Raw genomic sequence first — 24,656 nt, forward strand, 5'->3', positions numbered from 1 at the left:
TTTTGGAGTAGGAGTAGAAGCTGCCTACTCCTTACCAACTTTCATTAGAACATCAGACTAAAATGTGCTTTATGTTAAATAGCTGGAATACCTGTGAGAATATTTCCTTTCACTGTAGCTTGACTCTTGGGAGTTGTACCTGTATGAAGCAGAAATATAGTTGTCATGGTGCTGCCATGTGGTGTGATTATATCCTGTACTCACTGACTTGCTTCTTTATCCAGGCTTGTGGAAGATGAGGAGAGACGCTGGACTGATGAGAACATTGACATGGTTGCTCTGAAACACTTCCCCAACATTGACAAAGAAAAGGCTATGAGCAGACCTATCTTGTACAGCAACTGGCTGTCAAAGGCAAGTTGAAATTTAAAAAAAAATAAACCCCAAAATTAAATAGGTTAGATGCAACTGAGTGATGCTGCTCTTATGACTGTATTAAAGTGATAGACAGCCCATCATGCTGGTAAATTATCTCAAAGAAAGTTTTACTATGATTATCTGAAATTAACTCTGCCACAGAGTTAATAGCTGTCATTCCAGGGATGCTATTGTAAGAGCTACCATGGAATGTAAAGGCAGTATAAAATTTAAAATATTACCTAATAACAGTGTGGCGCTGTCAGGTGACAGTTATTCCTTATGGAGTCTCTTGGATATGGCAGTGACCCTTGAGTAGTACTGATCCTACACATTTTCTGGTGACCTGTTTTGTATAATCTTGGGTGATTCATCTGGGTAATCTGTACCAATCCTGTTGAGTTCAGGCAAAAGTCCACCTAGCTTGCTACCCATCTCTGAGCAATAGTAAGTGAAGTAGGAAAGGCTGTTTAAAATAATTTGGGTAAGGGAGTGAGTCTGTAATGCTACTTCCCCAGTCTCTGTGGTAATGGGCAGCACAGGTTCAGCCTGTGGTAGGTTCAGTAGATACAGTGTTTAAAACCCATGCTGCTAACTGTAGCACTCTGGGCAATGGACATGTTCCTGTGCAAGTTAAATGAGTACAATGTTCTTCAGCTTTTGTAGATGATTGCTACTTTAAGTGCTCTTGTAGTTCTGCTTTGGTGTACTCAAAAATTTACCCCTAAGCAGATTCCCTTAATCTTAACTTCCATACTGTATTGACTGGTTGTTTTAGGATTATATTCCAGTGGATCAAGAAGAATTGAGAGACTATGTGAAAGCTAGGCTTAAAGTCTTTTATGAAGAAGAACTTGATGTACCACTTGTCCTGTTCAATGAAGTCTTGGATCATGTGTTAAGAATTGACCGGTAAGTTCAGACTTCCATTGCTGCTCATATTAGCAGTATTTAGAGTTACTCTAAAGCAAAACAGCCTCAGTACAGAGTAAGAATGAAGCATGGACTCATTCTTTATACAATACATACTGCCAGCCTCCAGATAGCATCCTATCTGGAAAGGTGTGTCACTTTTGGTGTTAAGTTGAAGCTTAGGTGTTCTAGGAAGTTTCAGTAAGTTGCTAACACTTATCAATCACACTTGGTTGTGTTCTTTTTCAGAATCTTCCGTCAGCCCCAGGGCCATTTGCTACTAATTGGAGTTAGTGGAGCAGGGAAGACAACCCTGTCAAGATTTGTTGCCTGGATGAACGGTTTGAGTGTCTACCAAATCAAGGTTGGTGTGCTAAGTTTAACTTGTAAGTCAAAACTCCCACTTATATATTGACCCCTAAAATCTCATTAAAAGCTAAACTAAAATGTTAATGACCAATGTCAATTCTTACCAGGTTCACAGAAAGTACACAGGTGAAGATTTTGATGAAGACCTTAGGACAGTATTGAGACGCTCCGGCTGTAAAAATGAAAAAATAGCTTTTATTATGGATGAGTCAAATGTCTTGGACTCTGGATTCCTGGAGAGAATGAACACTCTCCTAGCCAATGGAGAGGTAAGGAGATTTTAAGTAATTTTTTTTTTGCACCTTTTTGCAATCATAAACTACAACAAAACTATCTTTTGAATTAGGTTCCTGGTCTCTTTGAAGGAGATGAATATGCTACCCTCATGACTCAGTGTAAAGAAGGAGCACAGAAAGAAGGTTTAATGTTAGATTCACATGAGGAACTCTACAAATGGTTCACCAGCCAAGTTATTCGCAATCTCCATGTAGTGTTCACTATGAATCCATCCTCTGAGGGCCTGAAGGACAGGGCAGCTACATCTCCTGCACTTTTCAACAGGTAATTGCTGTGTATTCCAACATATTTTACAGGTACCATTAAAACAGTACTTTGGGGAAGTCTTCACAAATGCTCTGTATTTCAGATGTGTATTAAACTGGTTTGGAGACTGGTCAACTGAGGCACTGTACCAAGTTGGCAAAGAGTTCACAAGCAAGATGGATCTTGAGAAACCAAATTACATTGTGCCTGATTACATGCCAGTTGTGTATGATAAGCTGCCACAGCCACCATCGCACAGAGAGGCTATTGTAAATAGCTGTGTGTTTGTTCATCAGACTCTTCACCAGGTATGTTATTACACTGCTTAGCTTACACTTACCTCTAGGCCATGACATCATTCACCAGTTTCCTAAACACTATGGTCCTTGGAATCCAAATAAAATTTAAAACAGTGCATACTCTACAATACTTTGTTCCCTAAAGGCTAATGCTCGGCTGGCAAAACGAGGAGGCAGAACCATGGCAATCACACCACGCCACTATTTGGACTTCATCAACCATTATGCCAACTTGTTCAATGAGAAGCGAAGTGAACTGGAGGAACAGCAAATGCATTTGAATGTTGGTCTTAGAAAAATCAAGGAAACAGTTGACCAGGTATGTGTCTTTAAAACTTTGCTCTCTATAAGGCTGGGGTGAGTAAATAGATCTCAACGCTCCATATGAATTCTCTCTTCCATCTTACAATCAACCTTAGGTGGAGGAATTGCGGCGTGACCTGAGAATAAAGAGTCAGGAGTTGGAAGTGAAAAATGCAGCAGCCAATGACAAGTTGAAAAAGATGGTGAAAGATCAACAGGAAGCTGAGAAGAAAAAGGTAAAAATTTTTGTTAAATCTCTGTGCATAGCAACTTCTATTTACAAACCAGAGCCTACAGAGCAAGTACTGGAAGAATTTCAGCTTCTGAAAGGCAGTATTTTGTCTGTGAAATTTCCATATAGGTTATGAGCCAGGAGATTCAGGAACAGCTACACAAGCAGCAAGAAGTCATTGCAGACAAGCAGATGAGTGTGAAAGAAGATCTTGACAAGGTGGAACCTGCTGTCATTGAAGCTCAGAATGGTATGTTAGCACCTCAAGAGATCACACTGTGGTCTTGGATCTAAAACTGATCTATGGGTATATGTTTTCTTGTGGTCTGGGTTGGTCCTGTCTAATGAAAGTATAGACTCCTAGCATGGGGCTGAACAGAGTTGAAAAAATCCCTTCTTTTAAATTCACAGTCTTTGAGCTGTGATTTTTATGTCTTTTTTGTTCTCTGTGTGTAGTAATACTAGTTTGATTCTTGATACTCCTTCTATGGCTTGTGGCTAAATTTCTGGTAGATGAGCTGTAGAAAGAGCAAAGATGCCTTGCTTCTGAAGAGACAGCATGCAGTCAAGCTGTCCATTCATTAAACTGGGTGGACAAATCACTGGTTTGAATGAATAATTTTTAGGCAGCAGAGTAAGTTGCTTGTGCCCATTTGTCAAGTTGACAATCACGGAAGTGTATCTTGTAATATAGTATTTATTCAGTAGTGTCTGCTTCTCTAATAACCTCATAACTATTTTTTAGAAGCTTCAAGTATTTGTACAAATTCAGGGTAATTTGCTAGGCTTTGCTAACTGTTTTTTTTCTTCCCAATCAACACTCTTCATCTTTCTTGCACTTGTTAGCTGTGAAGTCAATAAAGAAGCAGCACCTGGTAGAGGTCCGCTCCATGGCTAATCCTCCTGCAGCAGTGAAGTTGGCACTGGAGTCCATCTGCCTGCTGTTAGGTGAAAGCACCACAGACTGGAAACAAATACGTTCCATCATCATGAGAGAGAACTTCATTCCAACCATTGTTAACTTCTCTGCTGAAGAAATCAGGTAAAGTGCAAGTGTGAGATATTTATGTGAACAAACTATTTACAAAGGACAGAGGGCCTTAACTGATAAACATACAGGTGGTATAGGAAATAGACTCCTGAAGGCAAGGTGTATCATGAAAATTGGGACAAAGCAGGTGCTTGTTGTGTGACTTAATGGCATGGTTACAAAGCAGTTTGTTGTTGTGCAAAGCCACATTGTCAGGTGAAAGTGGTTTTGCAGCAATAACAAACCAGGCTGCTGAGGGAGGGCTTTATTCAGCTTAGGAGATCAGCTTCCTAGCTGGCTATAAATGTGAGCAGAAGGTCAGACTAGAGACATATGAATTCCTTCCCAACTCGTGTTTTTAGCGCAGAGTTCAGCAGTTTGTGAATGTCTAATCTTACAATATCGATTAATTTTTTTAATCAACTGCAAGCTGTAATTTCTGAAACAACATGTTGAACATCCCAGCTACTACTCAGTAAAACTGACAGGAAGTGTTTCTTGTCAGCTGTGGAAGGCAGGCTAGATAAAGGATACTGAGCACCTGTGTGCTGACATACAGTGTGCTTACGCTATCTGTAAAAATTTTGCAGTGACGCCATCCGGGAGAAGATGAAAAAAAACTACCTGTCAAATCCAAGTTACAACTATGAAATTGTAAACAGAGCATCACTGGCCTGTGGACCTATGGTGAAATGGGCAATTGCACAGGTAAAGTCAGCTTGAGGAAGCAAAAGCAATGTGAAAAGAGTGAGCCAGAAGGCTTAGTAATGTCTAAAGGTCCTGAATTTGTCTTTATTCAGCTAATATTCCAAGCTATTTTGCTTCAAATAAAAAGGGAGATGGTTTAGATTAATGCTTCTGGGATATATAGTGCTATGCCAGAGAATCATTGGGCAGTTGCGATACAGCCTCTGCACTGAAAAACTTCAGGTTTACAGTGAACACTGATGGATACTTTCTGTAGGTGATGTCATTCTACAGGACAAGGCCATTCTCCATGGAAAATGCAATGTAGTCCTCTTTGAGACTGCATTTGTCTTTCCTCAGAGTAGGACACACTCAAGGCAGACTTTTAAGTTTCCTAAAGTAATAGGCTTTGGGAGTCTTGCCCTCAGAGTGAAATACCCAAGAATGATTTTATTTGCCTGTTGGTATTCCAGTACAGCAAAATTCTTTGCCATTGAAACTGTTCCTGCTTGGAATGGCATGATCTGGAGAAAGTCAGTTTAACTTGAATCTTGCCAACAGGCCCTATCGTAATTGTTCTTGTGGCTTAGCTTTACTCATTTCACTGCTAAGAAAGAGAGATTAGCACAGTACTGGCATGGACAGCCCATTGAATATTTATGTAAAACAGTTCTGTACACTTCTTAATGGGGTCTGAACCTTTTGAATGACTTGGTGTACATCTACAGAGCAGTACAAGGACATTGCTGAAAGGAATTACTTATGTTTCTGTGCTTAGTTTAAATTAGAGTCCTAGGGACTGATAAACAATACTAAGTTTCTCTTAAGTAGTTACTAAATCTACACAGGTCAGAAGTACATAAATTTGAAAAGATGCAGTTGATACTATATACCTGAATGTTGTGATTCCTGGTAACAAGTCATTTTAGAAAGTGTAAAGGTTCTAATTCCTGTTTGCAGCTGAACTATGCTGATATGTTGAAAAGAGTGGAACCTCTACGCAATGAGCTGCAGAAGCTGGAGGATGATGCCAAAGACAACCAACAGAAAGCAAATGAAGTGGAGCAGATGATTCGTGATCTTGAGGCCAGTATTGCCCGTTACAAAGAAGAATATGCAGTACTGATTTCGGAAGCTCAAGCTATTAAGGCAGACTTGGCTGCTGTAGAAGCGAAAGTAAGACTTCATATACTAATAGTTTTTCATTCTTTGATCTTTGACAGTCCAAAATTGAATCATTCAGATTTGAGAGTGGACTTGGTTGCTTCCCCTGTGCAATATATTTGAACTGTTTCATCTCTGGGTGTCATGAGGCTTCTCAAGAATCCTGTCTGGACTTAGAGAAATACCAACTCATGTTGCTACGTGATTAACAAGACAGTTCTCATAAGGTTTAACATATGTAGAAAGCTTTTGAAAACAGGCATGGGTGTAGTGGGATTGTAACATCTTGACTGGACTTCAAGGAGGGGAGTGTGGATTTCTCTGTTTACTTGATCTCATCATTAGTATGTTGCCTCCATACTAGTACTTAGCACTTTAAGTTCCTCAAGGTACCAGTTAGAATCAACTTTAAAAATTAGCACTGAAAAACCCCAAATTTAATCTCATTCTGAGATTTTGAATTTAGCTTGGGCCTTGAGTCAGAATTTAAGTATTCCAAGGGACATATGGTATAAGAAAATTTCATCATCTTCACCACTTATTTCTAGGTAAACCGTAGCACAGCTCTTCTGAAGAGTCTTTCTGCTGAACGTGAAAGATGGGAGAAGACAAGTGAAACTTTCAAAAACCAGATGTCCACAATTGCAGGAGATTGTTTACTTTCAGGAGCTTTTATTGCCTATGCTGGCTACTTTGATCAGCAGATGCGTCAGAATCTGTTCACTACATGGTCTCACCATTTGCAGCAAGCAAATATCCAGGTAAAGATACAGTCATGATAAGTTAACCATAAATTGATTTACTGCAGGAGTTAAGCTGAAAGGATTGCTAAGTAAAGAATGGAACTGTTGGAAAGCTGTCTTCAGCAGCTGGTTGGAGAATGTCAGGTTACACATTAACTGTGTTTGCTTCCTGCAGTTCCGCACAGACATCGCAAGGACCGAGTACCTTTCCAACGCCGATGAGCGGCTGCGCTGGCAAGCAAGTTCTCTGCCTGCAGATGACCTGTGCACAGAGAATGCCATCATGCTCAAGCGCTTTAACAGGTACTTCATTCTAAGATGTGAAGTTCTTAAGCAAAATTCTGCAGCAGGCAGTGCTTGCACCTGTTGAATCACAGTAGCTCCTTCAAAGCACTGTTTCACTGGGGTGTGAACCTCTAATGTTCATAAAAGCTCTCAGTCATGTGTAAACATTAACACTTTTTTACCTTTGCTTGCCTTTTTTGTTATGCTTAGCTGTTAAAATAAATTGGCTTGAACTGTTTCATTATTTGAGCTATTTTGTTGCCCATAGGCAAACTTGCCTTTCAAAACTGAAGTGAGTCATTGAACTTGCCTGAGCTTAGTGAAAGAGTGAACTGGGTTTTAGAGTTGAGACTAATAATGCAATGTAAATTCATTAAACTGCTTAGACACTGCCTGCAGTCAAAACCTAAAAAATGAAAGTGTTTTATTATTAACTTAAGGTATCCATTGATCATCGATCCCTCTGGGCAAGCTACAGAGTTTATCATGAATGAATATAAAGACCGTAAGATAACTCGTACAAGCTTCTTGGATGATGCTTTCAGGAAGAACTTGGAAAGTGCCTTGAGATTTGGTAACCCGCTTCTAGTTCAGGTTAGTGGCATGATCATGTAGAAGCTATTTAAATTCTTGAATTCTGTCTTGTGTATTAGAAAAGCTTGCAAATGTTCTCTTTGGAACATGCAGGTAACTTTATTTACAATTTAACAAGTAAACTAGTGATACGTGTGGTTTTTAGTCCTGAGAATAATTAGCTACAAAATCAAAATAAGGTATTTCCACCATTTTGAGCTCAAATTATTTTATTTTGAAATTATCTTTCTGTACTATAAAATTACTTGCAACCTCTCTGTCTGTTCCTTTATTTTAATGTGTTTTGTCTAATGGCAACTAATATGGTTAGTTATCTAAAATTAAATTACTCTGAGTATCAGGGAGAAATTTCAATAATTTGAAGAAATAGGCAACTCTAGGAATAATTGACTTTCACTTGAAATGGGTATGTTTTTAACTTCTTAGTATGGAAATGGAAAAGATAAGTAACTGTTGCTTATGTTATTTAGAACAGGGCTTACATGCAGTAAAGCTAGCAAAATTCCAGCCACTAATAATACTTCTCTTCTGTACCTGTATACCTCAACTATATCTAAAGTGCAGATAACTTCTGAATGTGATACCTATTCCAAACCAACTGCCAATTGTTTGCTTACCAGAATTTTAAGCCCCTATTGGATTGGAAGTTCTAGCTTGAGATGTTTGCAAACAACGGTCTTTAACACATCTGTCTTTCTAGGATGTGGAGAGCTACGATCCAGTTCTGAATCCTGTTCTGAATCGTGAAGTCCGAAGAACTGGAGGCAGAGTTCTGATTACTCTGGGAGACCAAGATATTGATTTGTCACCATCCTTCGTTATCTTCCTTTCCACCAGAGATCCAACAGTAAGTAAAATCAAAAGCTCTCCTGTTTGTAGAAATGGCATGTGAAGAGAGCTGAGAAAGTTTTTTCATGTTTCCTGTGACAGGTTGAATTCCCACCAGACCTCTGCTCTCGTGTTACATTTGTGAACTTCACAGTAACTCGCAGCAGCTTGCAGAGCCAGTGTCTGAATGAAGTCCTGAAAGCTGAAAGACCAGATGTTGATGAAAAACGCTCTGATCTCCTCAAGCTTCAGGGTATGTTTACCAAAATTAACTTCCTCTTATTCTAAAAGAATACTGTGTGTTTACTCTAGAAGTACACAGTAAAATGTCTTCATACTTTTTTTTTTTTCAGGATGCCCAATGGCAAAGTATGTAGAACTCACATAATTCTTTAACATATCTGTACAATGTGACTGGTTTTTTTTCTTCTAATTAAGGTGAATTCCAGCTGCGCTTACGTCAGTTGGAAAAATCCCTTCTACAAGCACTTAATGAAGTGAAGGGCCGTATCCTGGATGATGACACCATCATTACTACGCTTGAGAACCTGAAGAAGGAAGCAGCAGAGGTCACCAGAAAAGTAGAAGAGACTGATATTGTCATGCAAGAAGTGGAGACTGTTTCTCAGCAGTACTTGCCTCTTTCTACAGCTTGCAGCAGTATCTACTTTACTATGGAGTCACTGAAACAGGTAAGTTGTGTTCTTCCTACCAGGAGGTTTGAGAGCTTACTGTTTAAAGCTAAATAGACACTGCCCAATACTGTAGTTTGGTATGCATACTCTGTTGGTTATCAAACAGCAGGATTGTGGAGAGAAAAAAATAAACTCTCTTCTCTTTCAGATTCATTTCCTGTACCAATACTCCCTCCAGTTTTTCTTGGACATCTATCACAATGTCTTGTATGAGAACCCAAATCTGAAGGGAATTACAGACCATACTCATCGTCTCTCAATCATCACAAAGGATCTCTTTCAGGTTCCGTTTTTTAATTAATAAATGTAGTTTTTTTAATATTTTTGAAGGGTCAGAGTTCAAAGCTTCTTACACTGCTCTGTTTTGTTCCTAGGTGGCTTTCAATCGAGTGGCACGTGGCATGCTGCACCAGGATCACATAACATTCGCCATGTTGTTGGCCCGGATCAAACTGAAAGGCACTATTGGGTAAGTGTTTGTTTTCTTGCTTCACTTCAGTTGCAAAAGGTAGGGCTGTCTTGAAGGCATCTAACTAAAGTCTCCTTTTTCCTTAACATTAGGGAGCCTACATATGATGCAGAATTCCAGCACTTCTTGAGAGGGAAGGAGATTGTACTAAACACTTCATCTCTCCCGAAAATCAATGGTTTGACTGTAGAGCAAACAGAGGCAATGATGAGGTTGAGCTGCCTTCCTGCATTTAAAGACCTTGTTTCAAAAGTTCAAGCTGATGAGGTAAGTCTTGGCTAGGGTTTGTCTCTCCACTGAACTACCTTATTAAGTTTTTCAGGTGTCTGCTTGAAAAGCTTCACACTTTACAAGTAAGCTCTCCTGCTGTGGAAAGGGAATTCCTAAAGATTAGCTAGTTGTAGTTGTGGAAATGAATGTTCTTACTTCTTTTGTAACTCAGCTGTGAAACTCATAAAGACCAGCACTGTTCATCATTCAGAAACAGTTTCACCATTCATCTGGCTTTGTGGTTGACCAGCTTTGTTTCCTATGGTAGCAGAAAAAGTGACACTGCATAGCTTTTGCTGCATCACTATTGTGTGATACTTATGCAGTAGAGGGGAGCAGCCCCAGCCATACATAACTTCATTATGGTGGGCTCTTGGACATGCCTACGTGGAATCAATTTGTATAGTACTCAGCTGCTGAATACTGTACCTTCTCATGACTAAAGTGTTCAAAGAGTAATGCATCTTTGTCTTGACTGCGAAACTGTATGTCACAAATTGTGTCCATATCTTAAATAGTGTGTATTTGGTTTACCCTGCCTAATTTTTATATTAGAAGTTGAATTCTCTTTACTACATCTAATTTTTCTCAAACTGTTCAGCCTGGAGTAAAATAACCTACAGCTTGGGACTTGATAGAGATCTGTATAATCAAGGGTGCTGGAGGCTATCAGTGAAATGAGGCATGGGCATATCAGTGAAATGATTTGGCACATCTAAAGATAGGATAATAGACAAAGTATAATTTGAATTTTACATGTCCTTGCTGTGTGTTTCTGGTATCTTGAAACTCAGCTTCAGATTTTTTGCTTTTTGTTTTTTCTATGCAGCAATTCTGTATCTGGCTGGATAGCAGTTCCCCAGAACAGACTGTACCATACCTTTGGACTGAAGAAAAACCTGCAAGTAAGTAAAGGTGCACTGTTGTCCATATCAGTCCTACTGTACTGATCTAAGCAGTTACTATGATTTTAAAAGCAGTTCTAATGTAGAATTTAATTTTGGACCTCAATGGTTAAGAAAATCATAAAGTTGGGACTGTATAAGAACTTCAAGTCTAGAGGGGTTGTTTTGGGGTTTTCTGGGAGGTTTGTTTGTTTTCACTGGGGTTTTTTAAACCAAACTGCTCTAAGCTGTAGTTACTACACTTACTGCACTTGGTTGCTGCACCTTTACCTGTGATTTGGTTTTCCACTGAGGATGAAACGTAATTCTACAATCTCATTAGATTGTATTATAGTTTGGATTAACCTTAGTCATTGCCAGTTTGGAGATAGCTCAATACTCTAAAAAGCTCCAAGACACAGATTTTCTGAGGACAGGGCTGGTCTAGTAGAGTTTTAGACCTGCAGTTGTACCTAAGCATGAAGGCTTACCTCTTGCTACATTAGTTTCAGTGCTCATTTTTTAAGAGTGAGAACTTGATGGTAAGTGTTCCCCTTCAGGTCCTCCCTCATCTGAAAGGTAACTTTAAGGGAGTGTTTGTTGTCCTTGATCATTCCAGGCTCATTCCTGTAGCTTTCTAAATTGCAGATTCTAAGCTCATACTTACTAGCTGCTTATTAAAGCTGCTGGACCATTAACTGAAGCAGTTCTAGTTTATCTACCCTATCCATGCTAGTCAAGTGTGTATGACTTCAAAGTCTAGCAGAAGAGCAGATTATTTCATGAGTGAGATGAAATGAAATGATCTGTTGTCCCTGGAAATTAAAATCATTCATGTCAATAATTCTAACCTGTAGATTTTGTAAACCAGCTGAAGCTGCAAATTTTTTTTCAATTACGAAATAGAAAACAGAATATAAGCATTTCATTAAAAAGCTGCATCTGACCTTCCAAAAGGATAATTAACCTTATAAATACGTAGTTTTCAGAACAAGATGGGGAAAAATTGAAGAGAGGAGAGAATAGAGAATGGTTTTCTTACCTGTCTGTGTAATCCTGTCTCCTCTTCCCAGCTCCCATTGGACAGGCCATTCATCGCTTGCTTCTGATCCAAGCCTTCCGTCCAGATCGTTTGTTGGCCATGGCACATACCTTTGTTTCTACTAACCTTGGAGAGTCTTTCATGTCCATTATGGAGCAGCCTTTAGATCTGACACACATTGTGGATACAGAGGTAAACTACTTGTCTTTGAAATGCTTAGTGCCACCTTGCATGAGTTCCATAGTGAGTTAAGCTATTCAATGAATATTTCTTCTACTTACCCTTTTGTGGTGTGAGAAGTGGATTGTTTTTCTTTTTTAAGTAAAACTAAGAGTAATATAGTGATTTTAGTTGTACAAAGGGAAGAAACACTGAGCTTACTGCATTCTCATATTTATCTAGTGATTGATTAATATCCTTTTCAACTTCTTGGAGCACAGGTGAAACCAAATACCCCTGTGCTGATGTGTTCAGTGCCTGGTTATGATGCCAGTGGTCATGTTGAAGACCTTGCAGCTGAGCAGAATACACAGATTACTTCTATTGCTATTGGTAAGAGCATACCTTATTTCAATATCTAAGCATAAATGAAAGTGTTAGCAGTAAGAGATTTAGCAACCCTTTTCTCTTTTAGGTTCTGCTGAAGGATTTAACCAAGCAGATAAAGCAATAAACACAGCAGTGAAATCTGGAAGGTAAGTTCTATTTCATTTTCAGCTAGAATACTGCCTAGTAGAAAGGTAAAAGGGGGAAGCTATATATTGTTTAAAAAGAGATAAAACTGAGTAAAACAAAAAAGTAGGTCTATCTTTTGAATTTACATTTGTATAACAAGCACATCTGTTTACATCTTCTGTTTAAATTTTTTCAGAAGTAGGTTGTACCTGCAAAGCAAGAAAGATAATCCATTTACAGTACATAGTAACTGATTCTGTGTAGAAGGAAAGTTTAAAAGAGGGAGGAAAATCTGTAGCATTGATAAATTCTGTTATTCTTTGTGATGATCACAGCCAGGTTCCATAAGCTGTTCACCAAAAAGCACTTGTGTTTCAAAAATTCACAGATGGGTAATGCTGAAGAACGTTCACCTGGCTCCTGGCTGGCTCATGCAACTGGAAAAGAAACTACATTCCCTGCAACCTCATGCTTGCTTCAGACTCTTCCTTACCATGGAGATTAATCCGAAGGTAACACTGATATAAAATTTGATTATCTGGCAGAGTAACTGGCTTGCAGAGCTAAGAGTGCCCCCCAGGGAAGGTTCTGTCATGACTGCCTTTCTGCAGTAAAGAAGGAGGAAAATATGCACCTGTCTGGGCAGTTATTAGTCTTGCTTTTTGACAAGGGAATGGTAACTGTAAACTTCATACTGTTGCTTTTACTGAATCCCCTAATCTCCAAAAGAAAGGCAGTACTTCATGTGTTCATCATGAGGTTTCGAAGCTAATGCAGACTGTGCTGGGATTTAATTTGGTGAAGGCTAAAGCAGATGGATTTGAGCTTATTGATCCTCTCTAGGTGCCAGTGAATTTGTTACGTGCCGGCCGAATCTTCGTGTTTGAGCCTCCTCCTGGTGTAAAGGCAAACATGCTGAGGACCTTCAGTAGCATTCCGGTTTCTAGGATGTGCAAGGTGAGCTGTGGTTTGTCTCAATGAAACGAAATGGAAGAACATGTTTGTTGAAATCTTACCTTGGATGATAAAACCTTAGATACTAAGATGTATCTGAAGTGTTTTTTCTCTCCTCACCCAAGTAAAGTAGTAGTTGTTGGTAGAATGTATTCAGTTTCAATAGCAATCCAGCATTAAATCTGCTACTTTGTAGTCTTTTAGCAGGCTGTAGTTTTATCAGTTCACTTGAGTAACAATTTCTTTGGTTTTGTGTTGGCTTTTTTTTGCGACTTCTAGTCTCCAAATGAGCGTGCTCGCTTGTATTTCCTCCTTGCCTGGTTCCATGCCATTATCCAAGAGCGCCTGCGCTATGCTCCACTGGGTTGGTCCAAGAAGTACGAGTTTGGAGAGTCTGACCTGAGATCTGCCTGTGACACAGTGGATACCTGGCTGGATGATACAGCAAAGGTAAGTAGTGTTGTGTACTTAGGCACAGATAACAGATTACTTTAGATCTTCACCGTAACAGTCTGTTCTGGAAAAATTAAGGAAGTTAAATGAGTAGGCACAAAACCAAGTGTTGGCAATTCAACAATTGTTTCTTGCTAATTATAGGGTCGCCAAAACATTTCCCCTGATAAGATCCCCTGGTCTGCCCTGAAGACACTGATGGCCCAGTCTATCTATGGAGGTCGTATCGATAATGAATTTGATCAACGTTTGTTAAACACTTTCTTGGAACGTCTGTTCACTACCTTAAGTTTTGACAGTGAATTCAAATTGGCTTGCAAGGTTGATGGACACAAAGATATTCAGATGCCAGATGGAATCAGGTATCATTTTTTCCTTATCCTGATCTCTTATGTACAACTCTTTTTTTCATTAGAAAACTGCACACAAAAAAACGTTAGGAAACAAGCACATAACCTGTATTTCTGTGCTATGTAAACATCTGTCTCTGGAAAAACATTCTGGCATTCTAGCAGAGAAAACCCTTTAATGAATATTAAAACTCTGCCTTGCAGGCGTGAAGAGTTTGTCCAGTGGGTTGAGATGCTCCCAGATACACAAACACCATCATGGCTGGGACTGCCAAATAACGCAGAGAAAGTTCTTCTCACCACACAAGGTAAATCCAGAACTTTAGGAATGTCTTTCGTAGATTACCAGGCCACCATTTTAACTGAAAAACAAAACAGAAATAAAAATTTTGCTAAAGAGTCAATAGCTTTCTCCTTCTCCCTCAACATAATTGGCTTTTGAGTAGTCCAAAAACTGACCAGGAGCCTGTGAATCAAAAAAGCCAGTTACATTTAGTCTTATAGATGGCAAGTTCCTATCTTGATTCTGAAAAACTTTATTTTAACCTTCTGGAGCCACCTACAGCTGGGCAGTTCTGAATCTTAGGTCTAGACTAGGAATAATAGAAAGTCCTGGTTCTTCCATGTAGCAGGATGTTTTAATTTTGCTGCCACTGTTTCTCTAACAGCAAATCTTCTGTTTCAGGCATAGATATGATCAGTAAAATGCTGAAAATGCAGATGCTGGAGGATGAAGATGATCTGGCTTATGCAGAAACTGAGAAGAAGACAAGAACTGATTCTACATCAGATGGACGCCCAGCCTGGATGAGAACACTGCATACCACAGCCTCTAACTGGCTTCACCTTATCCCACAAACTCTAAACCATCTGAAGCGGACTGTGGAGAACATTAAAGTAAGAACTATGTTTTATTTAATGTAGGCATAGGAAAAGCACAAGTTCAGGTGCACTGTGATTTGTAAGTGCCAATTACACTGCTGAGGGGTCAGTGGAACCTGTATGGATGCTGATTTTGAGTGCCAAAGCCATGTAATGACCTGCTGGGTTTCTTGAAATGCTCCTAAAGCCTGGTTTATGTCTTTTGGGTAGTATCTGAAGAAATGCAATGGCAAACAGTCTAGCCAGGCAGTTTGCATTAATTGTTCTTAATTGTTTTAACTGTGACTTCTACTTTCTTGCTTCTGCAAGGGAAAGGAGATTTTTGGTTGTAAAACAGTTTCTGCAATCACTTGCTGTACCACAGGCTGTATCTTCATGTTTAATGCTTGTAGTCACAGTGTCACTGTTCCATCCACCCAGAATTTGGGCATTGTTTTTCATAGCAGTTTTCCAACAAGGACTTTGATCTGCAGCTTACTTTGAATGTTTTGCCCATCAGGATCCTTTGTTCCGGTTCTTTGAGAGAGAGGTGAAGATGGGAGCTAAGCTGCTCCAGGATGTTCGTCAGGACCTGGCAGACGTGGTGCAAGTGTGTGAAGGGAAGAAGAAACAAACCAACTATTTGCGTACACTGATAAATGAGCTGGTGAAAGGTATGGGAATTCAAATTACCATCTCCCAGGGCTCTCTTTGCTTCTTGCACTCTGTAAAAGGCTGCTGTGGTCAGCAGCTTAAAAAAACCAACCAAAAATGGTAGAAAAATGTGGGTAGACTTTGCCATTTGACATAAGTAATACTCAAAGTTGAGCATAAAATTCCCATTGGCTTGGGGATGAGATTTCAAGTTGGGGTTGATAATAGCGTAATAATTAGGCTATAATAATAATATAATAGGCTTTAATAGTAATATTGTTTTGCTTTTTTATACTATTTATATTGGTAGCTTAATTTCTAGGCTTAAATTTTACTAAATTCTCTCAAACAAAGTTATTTGTACCACCAAATGAGTAGTATTGGTCCTATAAAATCTCCTAGAAAATATTGAAGTTCTCTGAATTTCTATTTAAAGATTGTATATACATATGGAATTTTCACAGACATGCTGCATGTTGTAATACATGGTGATTTGAACAAAAGTATTTTCTGAAACACAGGTACTTGTGACCTCTTCAGTTTTTTCTGAAGAACTCAAATCTTCATGCAGAGTTGAAGATTCGGTCTTGCAGTAAATAGCTGTGTGTAACTGCAGCTGCTCTTGAAGGGTATCTGTAACTGGGTGGCATTTTAAATACAGAGTACACCTGGAGGCCATTTGCTCTATAATCTTTAAAAGTACTTTCACTTACTGAAGGGCCTTTATATTCCAGTCCAAATCTTTAAAGTTTCAATATAATGTGTAATTTCAACTTGTATATGTGAACAAAACTTCATTCTGATCACATCTTTGTAGGTATTTTGCCTCGCAGCTGGTCTCATTACACGGTGCCAGCTGGTATGACCGTTATCCAGTGGGTGTCTGACTTCAGTGAGCGCATTAAACAGCTCCAGAATATCTCCCAGGCAGCTGCATCTGGTGGAGCAAAAGAACTGAAGGTACCTTGTGCTGATTTCTTGGGATTATTGGTAGAGTTGTGTAACTGCTTCCTGGAGTCTTCTCATCAGGACTTCTAAATAGCTCCTCAGTTAATGTTCTCTGAAACATCTGTAAATACTGCTGAGCATCTCCTGATCACAGCATCATGAGGCTTAGCAGGCTTAACTGCACAGAGATCAGAGGGAGCATTAATATTGTGGAACAACAGGAGACAAAGCCTTGGAGCAAAAACCATCTTAGCAGTTACACTGTGTTCCAGTAGTAGCAGGAATATTTTAATGTAAATAGATTGCTGAAGCATTTATAATAGCCATTAATTAATACTGCAGCTGAAATACTTTTTTCCCTGTATTTTCCCCCCTTAAATAGAACATCCATGTGTGCCTGGGTGGCCTGTTTGTACCAGAGGCATATATTACTGCTACAAGACAATATGTTGCCCAAGCAAACAGTTGGTCCCTTGAAGAACTCTGTCTTGAGGTCAATGTTACAACTACCCAGAATGCAGTCCTGGATGCCTGCAGCTTTGGAGTCACAGGTAAACTTAGGTGAAGGAAGGGACCTTGCTCTGAAATGTGTTCAGAAGCTTGTGGTACTAAATGGGCTATGTCAAATGAAAAAGATGCTGTTCTTGCAAAAGTTAACACTTTCTGAAAGTATTTTCAGATTAGTCTGATATTAGTTATTAAGGAAGTACTTAAAATGCTAATAAATCTCAAGACTGGGGTCAGTATATATTGAAGTGGTATTGTATAATGCATCACCTACAACCTCTTGATTTAGCAGTATGAAATACTTCTCATTTCGAGTACTTAGCCCTTAGATGATAGAGAGGGAGACAGCCTTTGGATGTGTGACAGCTCTTAGAACTCTAAACTGTATTGCAATTTGCAGGCCTGAAGCTTCAGGGAGCTACATGCAGTAACAACAAGCTGTCGCTTTCAAATGCAATTTCAACTGTCCTGCCCATTACGCAGCTTCGCTGGATCAAGCAGACAAATGCTGATAAAAAAGCAAATGTTGTAAGTATTGATGAAAATATTTAGATATCCCTACCAATTTTTTTCCTAAGGCTTTATGGATACTTGTACCAGGCACAACAAATCAAATTTGTGTTCTCTAATTATTCTTGGTGTCAGCTGGCATCTGATTTCAGGACTAGCAGCAAACAGATGTAGTGCTGACCATTTCTTTGTCTTTCCTTTGTAGATAGCTAAAAAGGAGAAGCATCCAAAAATGCTGTTCAGTGCTGTTCAAGTCAAAACTCAAGTTTATACCTATAGCAGCATCTGAATTTATTAAGTTGGGGGTTTTTCCTCGTATTTTGAGTACTGAGTTATCTGAAACCAAATTCCCATCTCATTGGTACCATGTAGTGTTACAGAAACCTGTGACACTTTTCATCTGTCTTACAGAACTCTTCTATATTCATGTTTTTCCCCAGGTTACTTTACCAGTTTATCTGAACTTCACTCGTGCTGATCTGATTTTCACCGTTGACTTTGAAATAGCCACCAAGGAAGATCCGCGCAGCTTCTACGAGCGCGGCGTCGCAGTTCTCTGCACTGAGTGAACAAACTTAATTTCACTGGTTAATGCTATAGTAAGTGTCAGTCTTCTATGTAGTGCTCACCTGTACTTTTGTAATCAGGGTAGGTTAGCAGATGGATTTGTGTCAAGTTGGCTGGGAAAGTGACGGTGCGTTGGGAAGCTGGTAGGCCGGAGAGATTTCTTTGAAGGAAGATTGAATGAGATTTTTAGAGGGTTATTGGTAGATGTGATATTTGATGGATTATGTTATATTAAATAAAATATATAGCAAAAATTTTGACTGTCTATTTCTGTTAATCTAATTCTTAGTGATGGTTTTGATCTGGAAAACCATGATCCTTTCAGAGAATAACTGTGAATTGCTCTTCAAGCTAATCTCCAGTAACAGGAACCTTGGAATGTAAGTCTGTAGTGCAGTAAGACATAAAGCCTGACATTTCCTGTGATAATTCAGGCCATTGCATTAATTACATGCAATGGACTGGATCTTACTTAAAGTAGCCTGCTACAATGCATTGAGAAACTGGAGTATCCTGAACTACACGTTCTTGTCCTATTGACCACAGAGCTTCCTATTTCTCAAATTGCTTTTATGATGAAATATGTTTCCAGATTCATGTCTCAGTAACCCAAGAGGAGGCTATTAAATGTTACAATATTATTTGAGACTCTCACATGTGACTGTTACTAAATTAGGGAAGCTGAGAGTTCCTGCTAATTTCTTGGGTTACTGTAATGGTTTGGGCATTTGCTTGTTTTTTCTGATCCTGAATTCGTTGGCTAAGCATTTCTGACCATCCTCTCAGAGCAGCTGTCCCCTCTGACAGTGGCTAAAGTCAAGTGTTCAAAGACATGTATGAAGAATGCAGGTACACAGCTTTCTAATCTCAAAACAGAAGTCTTGGGAGTCCTTTCCTTTAGTGATTTCTCCTATGATAGCAGCAGATCTAGTATTTTTCTGTGATAAGGGGTTCTGCAGTACAAGCCTGTGCTGGGAGGGAAAATTGCTTTCTCAGCCTGCCTCACATACTTGTTTTGGTCAATGTTTGCTGTTTACTAAAACAGAATTCTGCTGTCTGCCCTCTTCCTACTGTTTTGCAAAATCAATCCCTGAGATTGAACTGTCCTGGCTGGTTTTGGTTTTTTTTACCTTACAAAGTGTGAATCCCAGACCAGTGAATTCCCAGTTGGGAGGAACAGATGAGAACTACATGCATCATGGTCCAAAATGAGTTGTAACTATAATACCTTTGCTTTGTTTCAGCCTCTATGAAAGAGTTTGCTTTCCAGCACCAGAACATGTCTGGAACTGGTATCACTGCCTCCAGCATAGTTTCAATAACATTGTATAGCCAAAAGGACCTCCTGCTAGCAGCATGCTCTGGGTACCAGCTGCAGTATAAAGTATTAGCTTAAATCAAGAGCTGGCTGTTGAACATCCACCTTCCTTTCAGCAACTGCTGTTTGTGCACAGCTCATAGACCTGAGCTGTGGTGCCACTTACAGTTACTGTTAAAACTGACTAAACCAGTTCCCCCTATTGACAAATGCTATTGGGGAGAGCAAGAGTCTCATGTATCCTAGAGCTTGAGCTTCCCAAACTCTTCAGGTCTATTATGTTAACTTCTGCATTAGGCCTGGCTTAACAAAAGGTGCAGTTGCAGTTCACAAGTTAATGAATAGCTGGATTCTCATACTGAATAAACAGATTCCAGTGAGTAGATACTGTCCCATGTGGCTTACCTTTCCACTTCCCTCTTCTCCTGTTGTATTTTTCCCACTCTGTGTATAACACCTGCTTTAAAAGTGAAATCCTCTTCAGGTGAGTTTAGGGTGCAGTTTGAAAGTCAGGACCTTCACTTTCATTAACCCTCAGCTGATTGGGCTGAGAGCTAAGGTGTCTGATAGCTAGGACTTAAAATGAGAGTCTTGACTGTATCACAGTGTTGTATTCCTAAGCTACAGCTGAAAGTGGTTGGCTGGATGTTGGTTTGAGGTTTTTTCAATTAACATCACAATTTTCACTGCAGCAATCTTTGCCTCTGGTCAAGGCAAGGGGCAAACCACAGGCCTCTGAAACTTACTGTGTAACCACATATATTCCAAGCTGTTTAAAAACCATTTCCATCTAGGGGAATAAGGATGAAAGAAAAGTTGCTTTAATAAAATAAATACACAGGTGGAAGGGTGCAATGCTAGCAAGCAGTTAAATAATAGTTTGAGTGGCTTTCCATCTTATGAGAAAACTGGAAACTGAAAATTTCTGCCAGTTGTACAAAACAAATGCTTTCACAAATTGCTGGCACTAACATCTTTAAAGCTATCATTGCACTTTCATAGTTAGTAGTTCCCCTCCCACTCAAATGGACTACCCTGATTCTAAACCTGATTAAAGAAATTACCATACTGGAGAGGGAGATCAGAGACAGTTTTTGTTCTCTGGCCTCCCATCTTGTGGGCACCACTCCTGGAGCTCCTGAATGATTGCTGTCACTAAGAAGCTCTGAGCTAATGTGTTCCACATTACATAAACACTGATCTGGCAGCTACACAGAAACTGCCCAAAACATTGGTCAAATGAGGTAGGAATAGCTGTGTTAACAGCAACTAGACAATTTCTCCCTCTTTGAAGGAGAAAATAAATGCTAGATTGCCAGTAGTTGCAGTCAGTAATGCAATTCTGCTGTTGGTAATCAAACCTGTATCATTCACCACTGTAGGGAGGTCAGACACAGCAAGAGCCAAAGATGACATGAAGCAGGTGCCACACAAGCCATAGCTATTGGAAGCCAACTGCAGCCAAGAGCTTGTTCCTCTTTCTCTCCTCAACAAACCCTTGTCAGTATTGATGAAATTACACTGAAACTGAGCAGCTGCCTCCAGGTACTGCACACAGGAGCTGGGGCTGGTGCTTCCAGAGGACCTGGGCACCAAGCTTGTCTGTCTTGCTCTGGATAGATCTGGAATTGCCACACAACTAGTTTGATTCCATTTTTCAAGTGTATCTCAGAGCTCACTGTACAGCTCACTCACAGTGTATTTGTAACCTGTTTAGTTCAAGTATACTACAAAAGAAATCGCTACCAGAAATGATCCTTCAGAACAGTTTTTCCAATGATTTATTCATCCCTTAGATTAAGTTGCACAGAATTTCTTTCTCTTTAGTTTTTCACTAGCACCCTCTGGAACAGGAATCCCTTGTTTTCTTTTAATTACGGGATGCTGTGCCATTGTGCCATCCCAGCAAGCTGTGAGCAGGGGCTGTGGAGCAGTGTCAGCCAGGATTGCAGGGAGCCCTGCAGGGACTGAAGGGTTAACAGCCATCAGTAAGGCGTGGTCAGATGTCAGTCCCCTGGGGATAAATGCTTCTGTGGCTGGAGGCAGCAACAGATCCCTCTGGAGGCCAGCAAGCTCCAGGGCTGCACTGCAGCCATTGACTGCCTGAATTTCACCAACATTTGGAGGGTTAGGGAAGGATTCTTCATCTTCTGAAGTATCAGCATCCTCCAGAGGCATTGCTTTTGAGGCACTGTTTGTCCATGGTGCATCTTTTATACCACAGTCAGTATGAACAGAGGCATCTTCTGAATCACCATCATAAGGATCTAAAAACTAAAATAAACATCTCTAAACATGGTGGATGATTATTTGTCCTTCAAAAAAATCAAACCAAACAAGATGCAATATACAATGGACTTTAAAATCCCTTTCAACTTAAGTCACAGACTTACTGTGGAAGCTTTTCTGTTTATCCACACTCCTACCTCTGTTTTAGTTTTTAGATGCTACACCAAGAACTGTGTAATACCCAAAACCTACTTGTAGTCCCCTGGATTCCTTTACTTTCTTGGGTCGTCCAGCAAGTGGGGTAGGCACAACCTGTTTGAGAGAGGTTAACAAAGGTTTACAAGGCACTTTCCCATAAGTTACCAAAATAAAAACAGAAGTAGGTGGAAATCCTATAGAAGACAAAGCCAGATTGTGATGTCACTTCACTAAAAGACAATAAAAAAGTGTGTCTCAGTCTAACTTTTGAAAGTTTGGTAAAGTTAACCTAAAGTAGAGTATGGTCTTAGTGTACTTCAAACATTGGACTAAAAGGGACCAATGAGCTATTTCATACCACCAGAAAAGTAAACTAAAACAGCACATAGTCAGGATACAACTTAGAGTTCAGAGAGCTCCCATATCCCTTTTTGTTCTTTCACGTGGGGATGATTTGAAATACCAAGTCTCACAACGGAAAAGAAGTTGACAGCAAGGAGAATGGAAAAGTTCTTGAAAAGGACTCAGCACAGGTGCTCAGAGAACACACTGCCAGTCATTGCCATGCTGCGTCCAGTGGAAAGGGGGAGAACTAAGCACAGCTTAGACAAAGTAGGGCTCAGTAATCTGGGCTCAACAAGAAACCAAAGGCTTTATCAGAGGAGCTGAAGTCCAAGCCTGTTTGTGTATTCTTGTGCTTCTTCAAGGACAGAGACACCCCAACAAAGCCCTTCTGCTTCTCCAAAGAGCACAGAAATCCCCCAGTCCTGGCCTGGCACCTGCCTCAGCACTCTCAGTGAGAGCAGCCAGCTCTTTGTTCAGGCTGGGACCTGTGCAAGCCCCTGCCACCCTGCCTGGCCATCACACAGCTGGACTTCCAGCTTGGTTTCTCCAGGAGAACACAGACATCTCCAGCCTTGCCCTGACCTTTCTGGAAGGTGAAATGGTGGCAGATTCCTGGCAGGCAGCTTCTCCAAGTCACAAAGCACAGTGAATCACATGGACCAACAGTGAGCATCAATTCCTAAGAGTTTTACCCACAAATTAAGTGTTTTGTTCTCCACTCCAATATCAGGTCTTTTTCATCAGCACTAAACACATGGTTCTGGTTTCACAGAAAAATGTTCAAGAAGTTACCAATATCCATAACTAACTGCCACAGCAACAGAGCTTCATCTGCTCCAAAAGGGACAATCAGAAGGTAAAGGTTCTCCACCCAGAGCTGTAGAAATCTCACTAGAGCTGCTGAAAGTTAACCATGAGGACCAGCCCAGGTCAGCACTTTCATTTGCCTAAAATACTGTCTCTTTCCTGCCTCATCCCCCTGGAACTGACTTCTCTAAAATTAATAACACTTGTAAGAAAAAGCCTGATGGAAAGGGTAGTATTGAGTTTGGGGTTGCTTTGGGTTTTTTTTCCATCCATAAAATCAACAACCCCACAACATGCCTTGGATGCTCCCTATTGAGGCTGAAGGAAAAGTTGAATACGCATCAGGGAATCCCATCACCATGAGAACACTTCAGTCAGTCATTACCTCTGCCCTGGATTCAGACTCAGACTCTGTGCTTGACTCCACTGTGCACTTCTGCTGCAGAGGAGGAAGGGAAAGAAATGCCATTTAATGCAAAAGTTACTGCACTTTCAGGATGAAGCTGAAGTTCTAGTACCAACTATAGGCTGGAGTTTCTCCAGACCTTCCCCACCTGAAGCCAGCTTGTCTTTCCAAATATCCCACAGCTGTGGTGCTGGTGTGTTGTGCAAGTGAGACATAAGGGGAAAATAGAAGCCTCTGCCATCACTCCTCACCCCCAAAAATACAAAGGGAAGCAGTTCAGAAAGTGCCTCACACTTGCTAAGAGCAGTTACTCCAGGCTTGTGAGTAGCTTTACAAAATATTTTTTAGTTTGCACTATTTCTTTGCATTTGCAAATGCATTTGCATTTGGTGGCCCTACAGCTCACAAGTGTAACTGCAGATGAATGACTCAAAACACCTGAATTTTTTTAAAGCTCTTGCTTGGAAAGAGACAATATGAACAGTCCCCATAGTCCCCAGAGGGTAGGACAGAAGTAGAGGAGTTGCCTCCATCCCCCCCCATTTAAATTAATTCATGCACACCTGTTCTTCATGCACTCTTTTCCAGCCCAGTCAGCTGCATCATCAAGCCAAGGGCAAACCAAAAAATGCTTTCTGAATTTTATTTTAATAGGGAGGTAGAGAAGCAGTAATTAGAAAAGTTACCATGTATTTTCGTGCCAGTCTTTCTATGTAGTCTGAGCTTCTAACAGAATCCTCCTTTTCCTGAGCATCTGCTGAAACAGGCAGAGGGTAGGAGAGCACATTAGAGAAAACCTTCTCTGAGATAAAATGGCTACTCCCTTTATGCTAGAAAAGTCCATCAGTCCTTCACCTAGTCTGTGTTAAGCTCTCAATCAAAGGCAGCTTCTGTTTAAAAATAAATAAGAAGCAGCCACTGTCTGTGACTCCATTCATTGGTCCTTCATGCAACACGAGGAAAATAGAACTTTAGAGGATTTTTTTTTCCTTTTCTTTTAGGCACTACGAGTTTTCTGAATCCTTAAAGAGCTATTTGTGCTCGAGATATCCAGTCAGACTAGAGAGGGATAAATGCAAAGCTGTGCCATAAGCCAGCCCTCTGTTGCCGTTCTCCACCCCCAAAATTCAGTCCCTGTACACTCACACATCCGAGGGGATGAACTCTC

The 24,656-nt window shown here is 40.1% G+C and overlaps 2 protein-coding genes across 5 annotated transcripts in view; one reads left to right on the forward strand and one right to left on the reverse strand.

Annotated features, from left to right (window-relative positions):
• Positions 1-18,442, forward strand: part of DYNC1H1 (dynein cytoplasmic 1 heavy chain 1) — a 44,585-nt gene extending 26,143 nt beyond the window's left edge. Inside the window, exons 43-78 of the mRNA XM_079309758.1 lie at positions 225-354; positions 1,136-1,269; positions 1,519-1,633; positions 1,746-1,907; positions 1,985-2,199; positions 2,285-2,489; positions 2,626-2,799; positions 2,900-3,019; positions 3,145-3,265; positions 3,862-4,057; positions 4,636-4,753; positions 5,693-5,908; positions 6,445-6,657; positions 6,815-6,942; positions 7,365-7,518; positions 8,219-8,365; positions 8,449-8,599; positions 8,785-9,038; positions 9,190-9,324; positions 9,416-9,510; positions 9,603-9,777; positions 10,610-10,685; positions 11,738-11,898; positions 12,147-12,258; positions 12,341-12,401; positions 12,770-12,893; positions 13,225-13,338; positions 13,615-13,785; positions 13,933-14,150; positions 14,343-14,446; positions 14,824-15,035; positions 15,520-15,673; positions 16,471-16,613; positions 16,984-17,152; positions 17,509-17,636; positions 18,059-18,442. Coding sequence (XP_079165884.1) covers positions 225-354; positions 1,136-1,269; positions 1,519-1,633; positions 1,746-1,907; positions 1,985-2,199; positions 2,285-2,489; positions 2,626-2,799; positions 2,900-3,019; positions 3,145-3,265; positions 3,862-4,057; positions 4,636-4,753; positions 5,693-5,908; positions 6,445-6,657; positions 6,815-6,942; positions 7,365-7,518; positions 8,219-8,365; positions 8,449-8,599; positions 8,785-9,038; positions 9,190-9,324; positions 9,416-9,510; positions 9,603-9,777; positions 10,610-10,685; positions 11,738-11,898; positions 12,147-12,258; positions 12,341-12,401; positions 12,770-12,893; positions 13,225-13,338; positions 13,615-13,785; positions 13,933-14,150; positions 14,343-14,446; positions 14,824-15,035; positions 15,520-15,673; positions 16,471-16,613; positions 16,984-17,152; positions 17,509-17,636; positions 18,059-18,187 — 5,434 coding nt within the window. The 3' untranslated portion in view covers positions 18,188-18,442. The remainder of the gene's footprint in view (positions 1-224; positions 355-1,135; positions 1,270-1,518; positions 1,634-1,745; positions 1,908-1,984; positions 2,200-2,284; positions 2,490-2,625; positions 2,800-2,899; positions 3,020-3,144; positions 3,266-3,861; positions 4,058-4,635; positions 4,754-5,692; positions 5,909-6,444; positions 6,658-6,814; positions 6,943-7,364; positions 7,519-8,218; positions 8,366-8,448; positions 8,600-8,784; positions 9,039-9,189; positions 9,325-9,415; positions 9,511-9,602; positions 9,778-10,609; positions 10,686-11,737; positions 11,899-12,146; positions 12,259-12,340; positions 12,402-12,769; positions 12,894-13,224; positions 13,339-13,614; positions 13,786-13,932; positions 14,151-14,342; positions 14,447-14,823; positions 15,036-15,519; positions 15,674-16,470; positions 16,614-16,983; positions 17,153-17,508; positions 17,637-18,058) is intronic.
• A 2,829-nt stretch (positions 18,443-21,271) lies between these two features.
• On the reverse strand, positions 21,272-24,656 carry LOC306803846 (uncharacterized protein). 4 transcript variants are annotated; one of them, XR_013774720.1, is made up of 4 exons: positions 24,175-24,656; positions 23,468-23,521; positions 21,985-22,044; positions 21,272-21,792 (listed from the first exon to the last, which is right to left on the reverse strand). XR_013774720.1 is itself a non-coding variant. In XM_079309761.1 (4 exons), exons 1-4 carry the CDS (start codon positions 24,175-24,177, stop codon positions 21,301-21,303), a joined length of 591 nt encoding a protein of 196 aa, XP_079165887.1. In that variant the 5' UTR covers positions 24,178-24,656; the 3' UTR covers positions 21,272-21,300. The 4 variants fall into 4 exon arrangements, 3 of the variants coding, with proteins under 3 accessions (XP_079165887.1, XP_079165886.1, XP_079165885.1); XM_079309761.1 differs by having other exon boundaries at positions 21,272-21,777; positions 23,468-23,518; XM_079309760.1 differs by having other exon boundaries at positions 21,272-21,777; positions 24,175-24,655.

Source organism: Erithacus rubecula (assembly GCF_903797595.1).
Source record: "Erithacus rubecula genome assembly, chromosome: 6".
Lineage (NCBI taxonomy): Eukaryota > Metazoa > Chordata > Aves > Passeriformes > Muscicapidae > Erithacus > Erithacus rubecula.

Excerpts from the sequence above, each read along its gene's own strand:
- LOC306803846 (XM_079309759.1), bottom strand. The coding sequence starts at position 23,729 with ATGGCAGAGGCTTCTATTTTCCCCTTATGTCTCACTTGCACAACACAC. Across the intron at positions 23,519-23,636 it reads GAAAGACAAGCTGGCTTCAG|AAGTGCACAGTGGAGTCAAG; the intron begins GTGGGGAAGGTC and ends CCTCTGCAGCAG. Across the intron at positions 21,778-21,984 it reads AGGAATCCAGGGGACTACAA|TTTTTAGATCCTTATGATGG; the intron begins GTAGGTTTTGGG and ends TGTTTATTTTAG.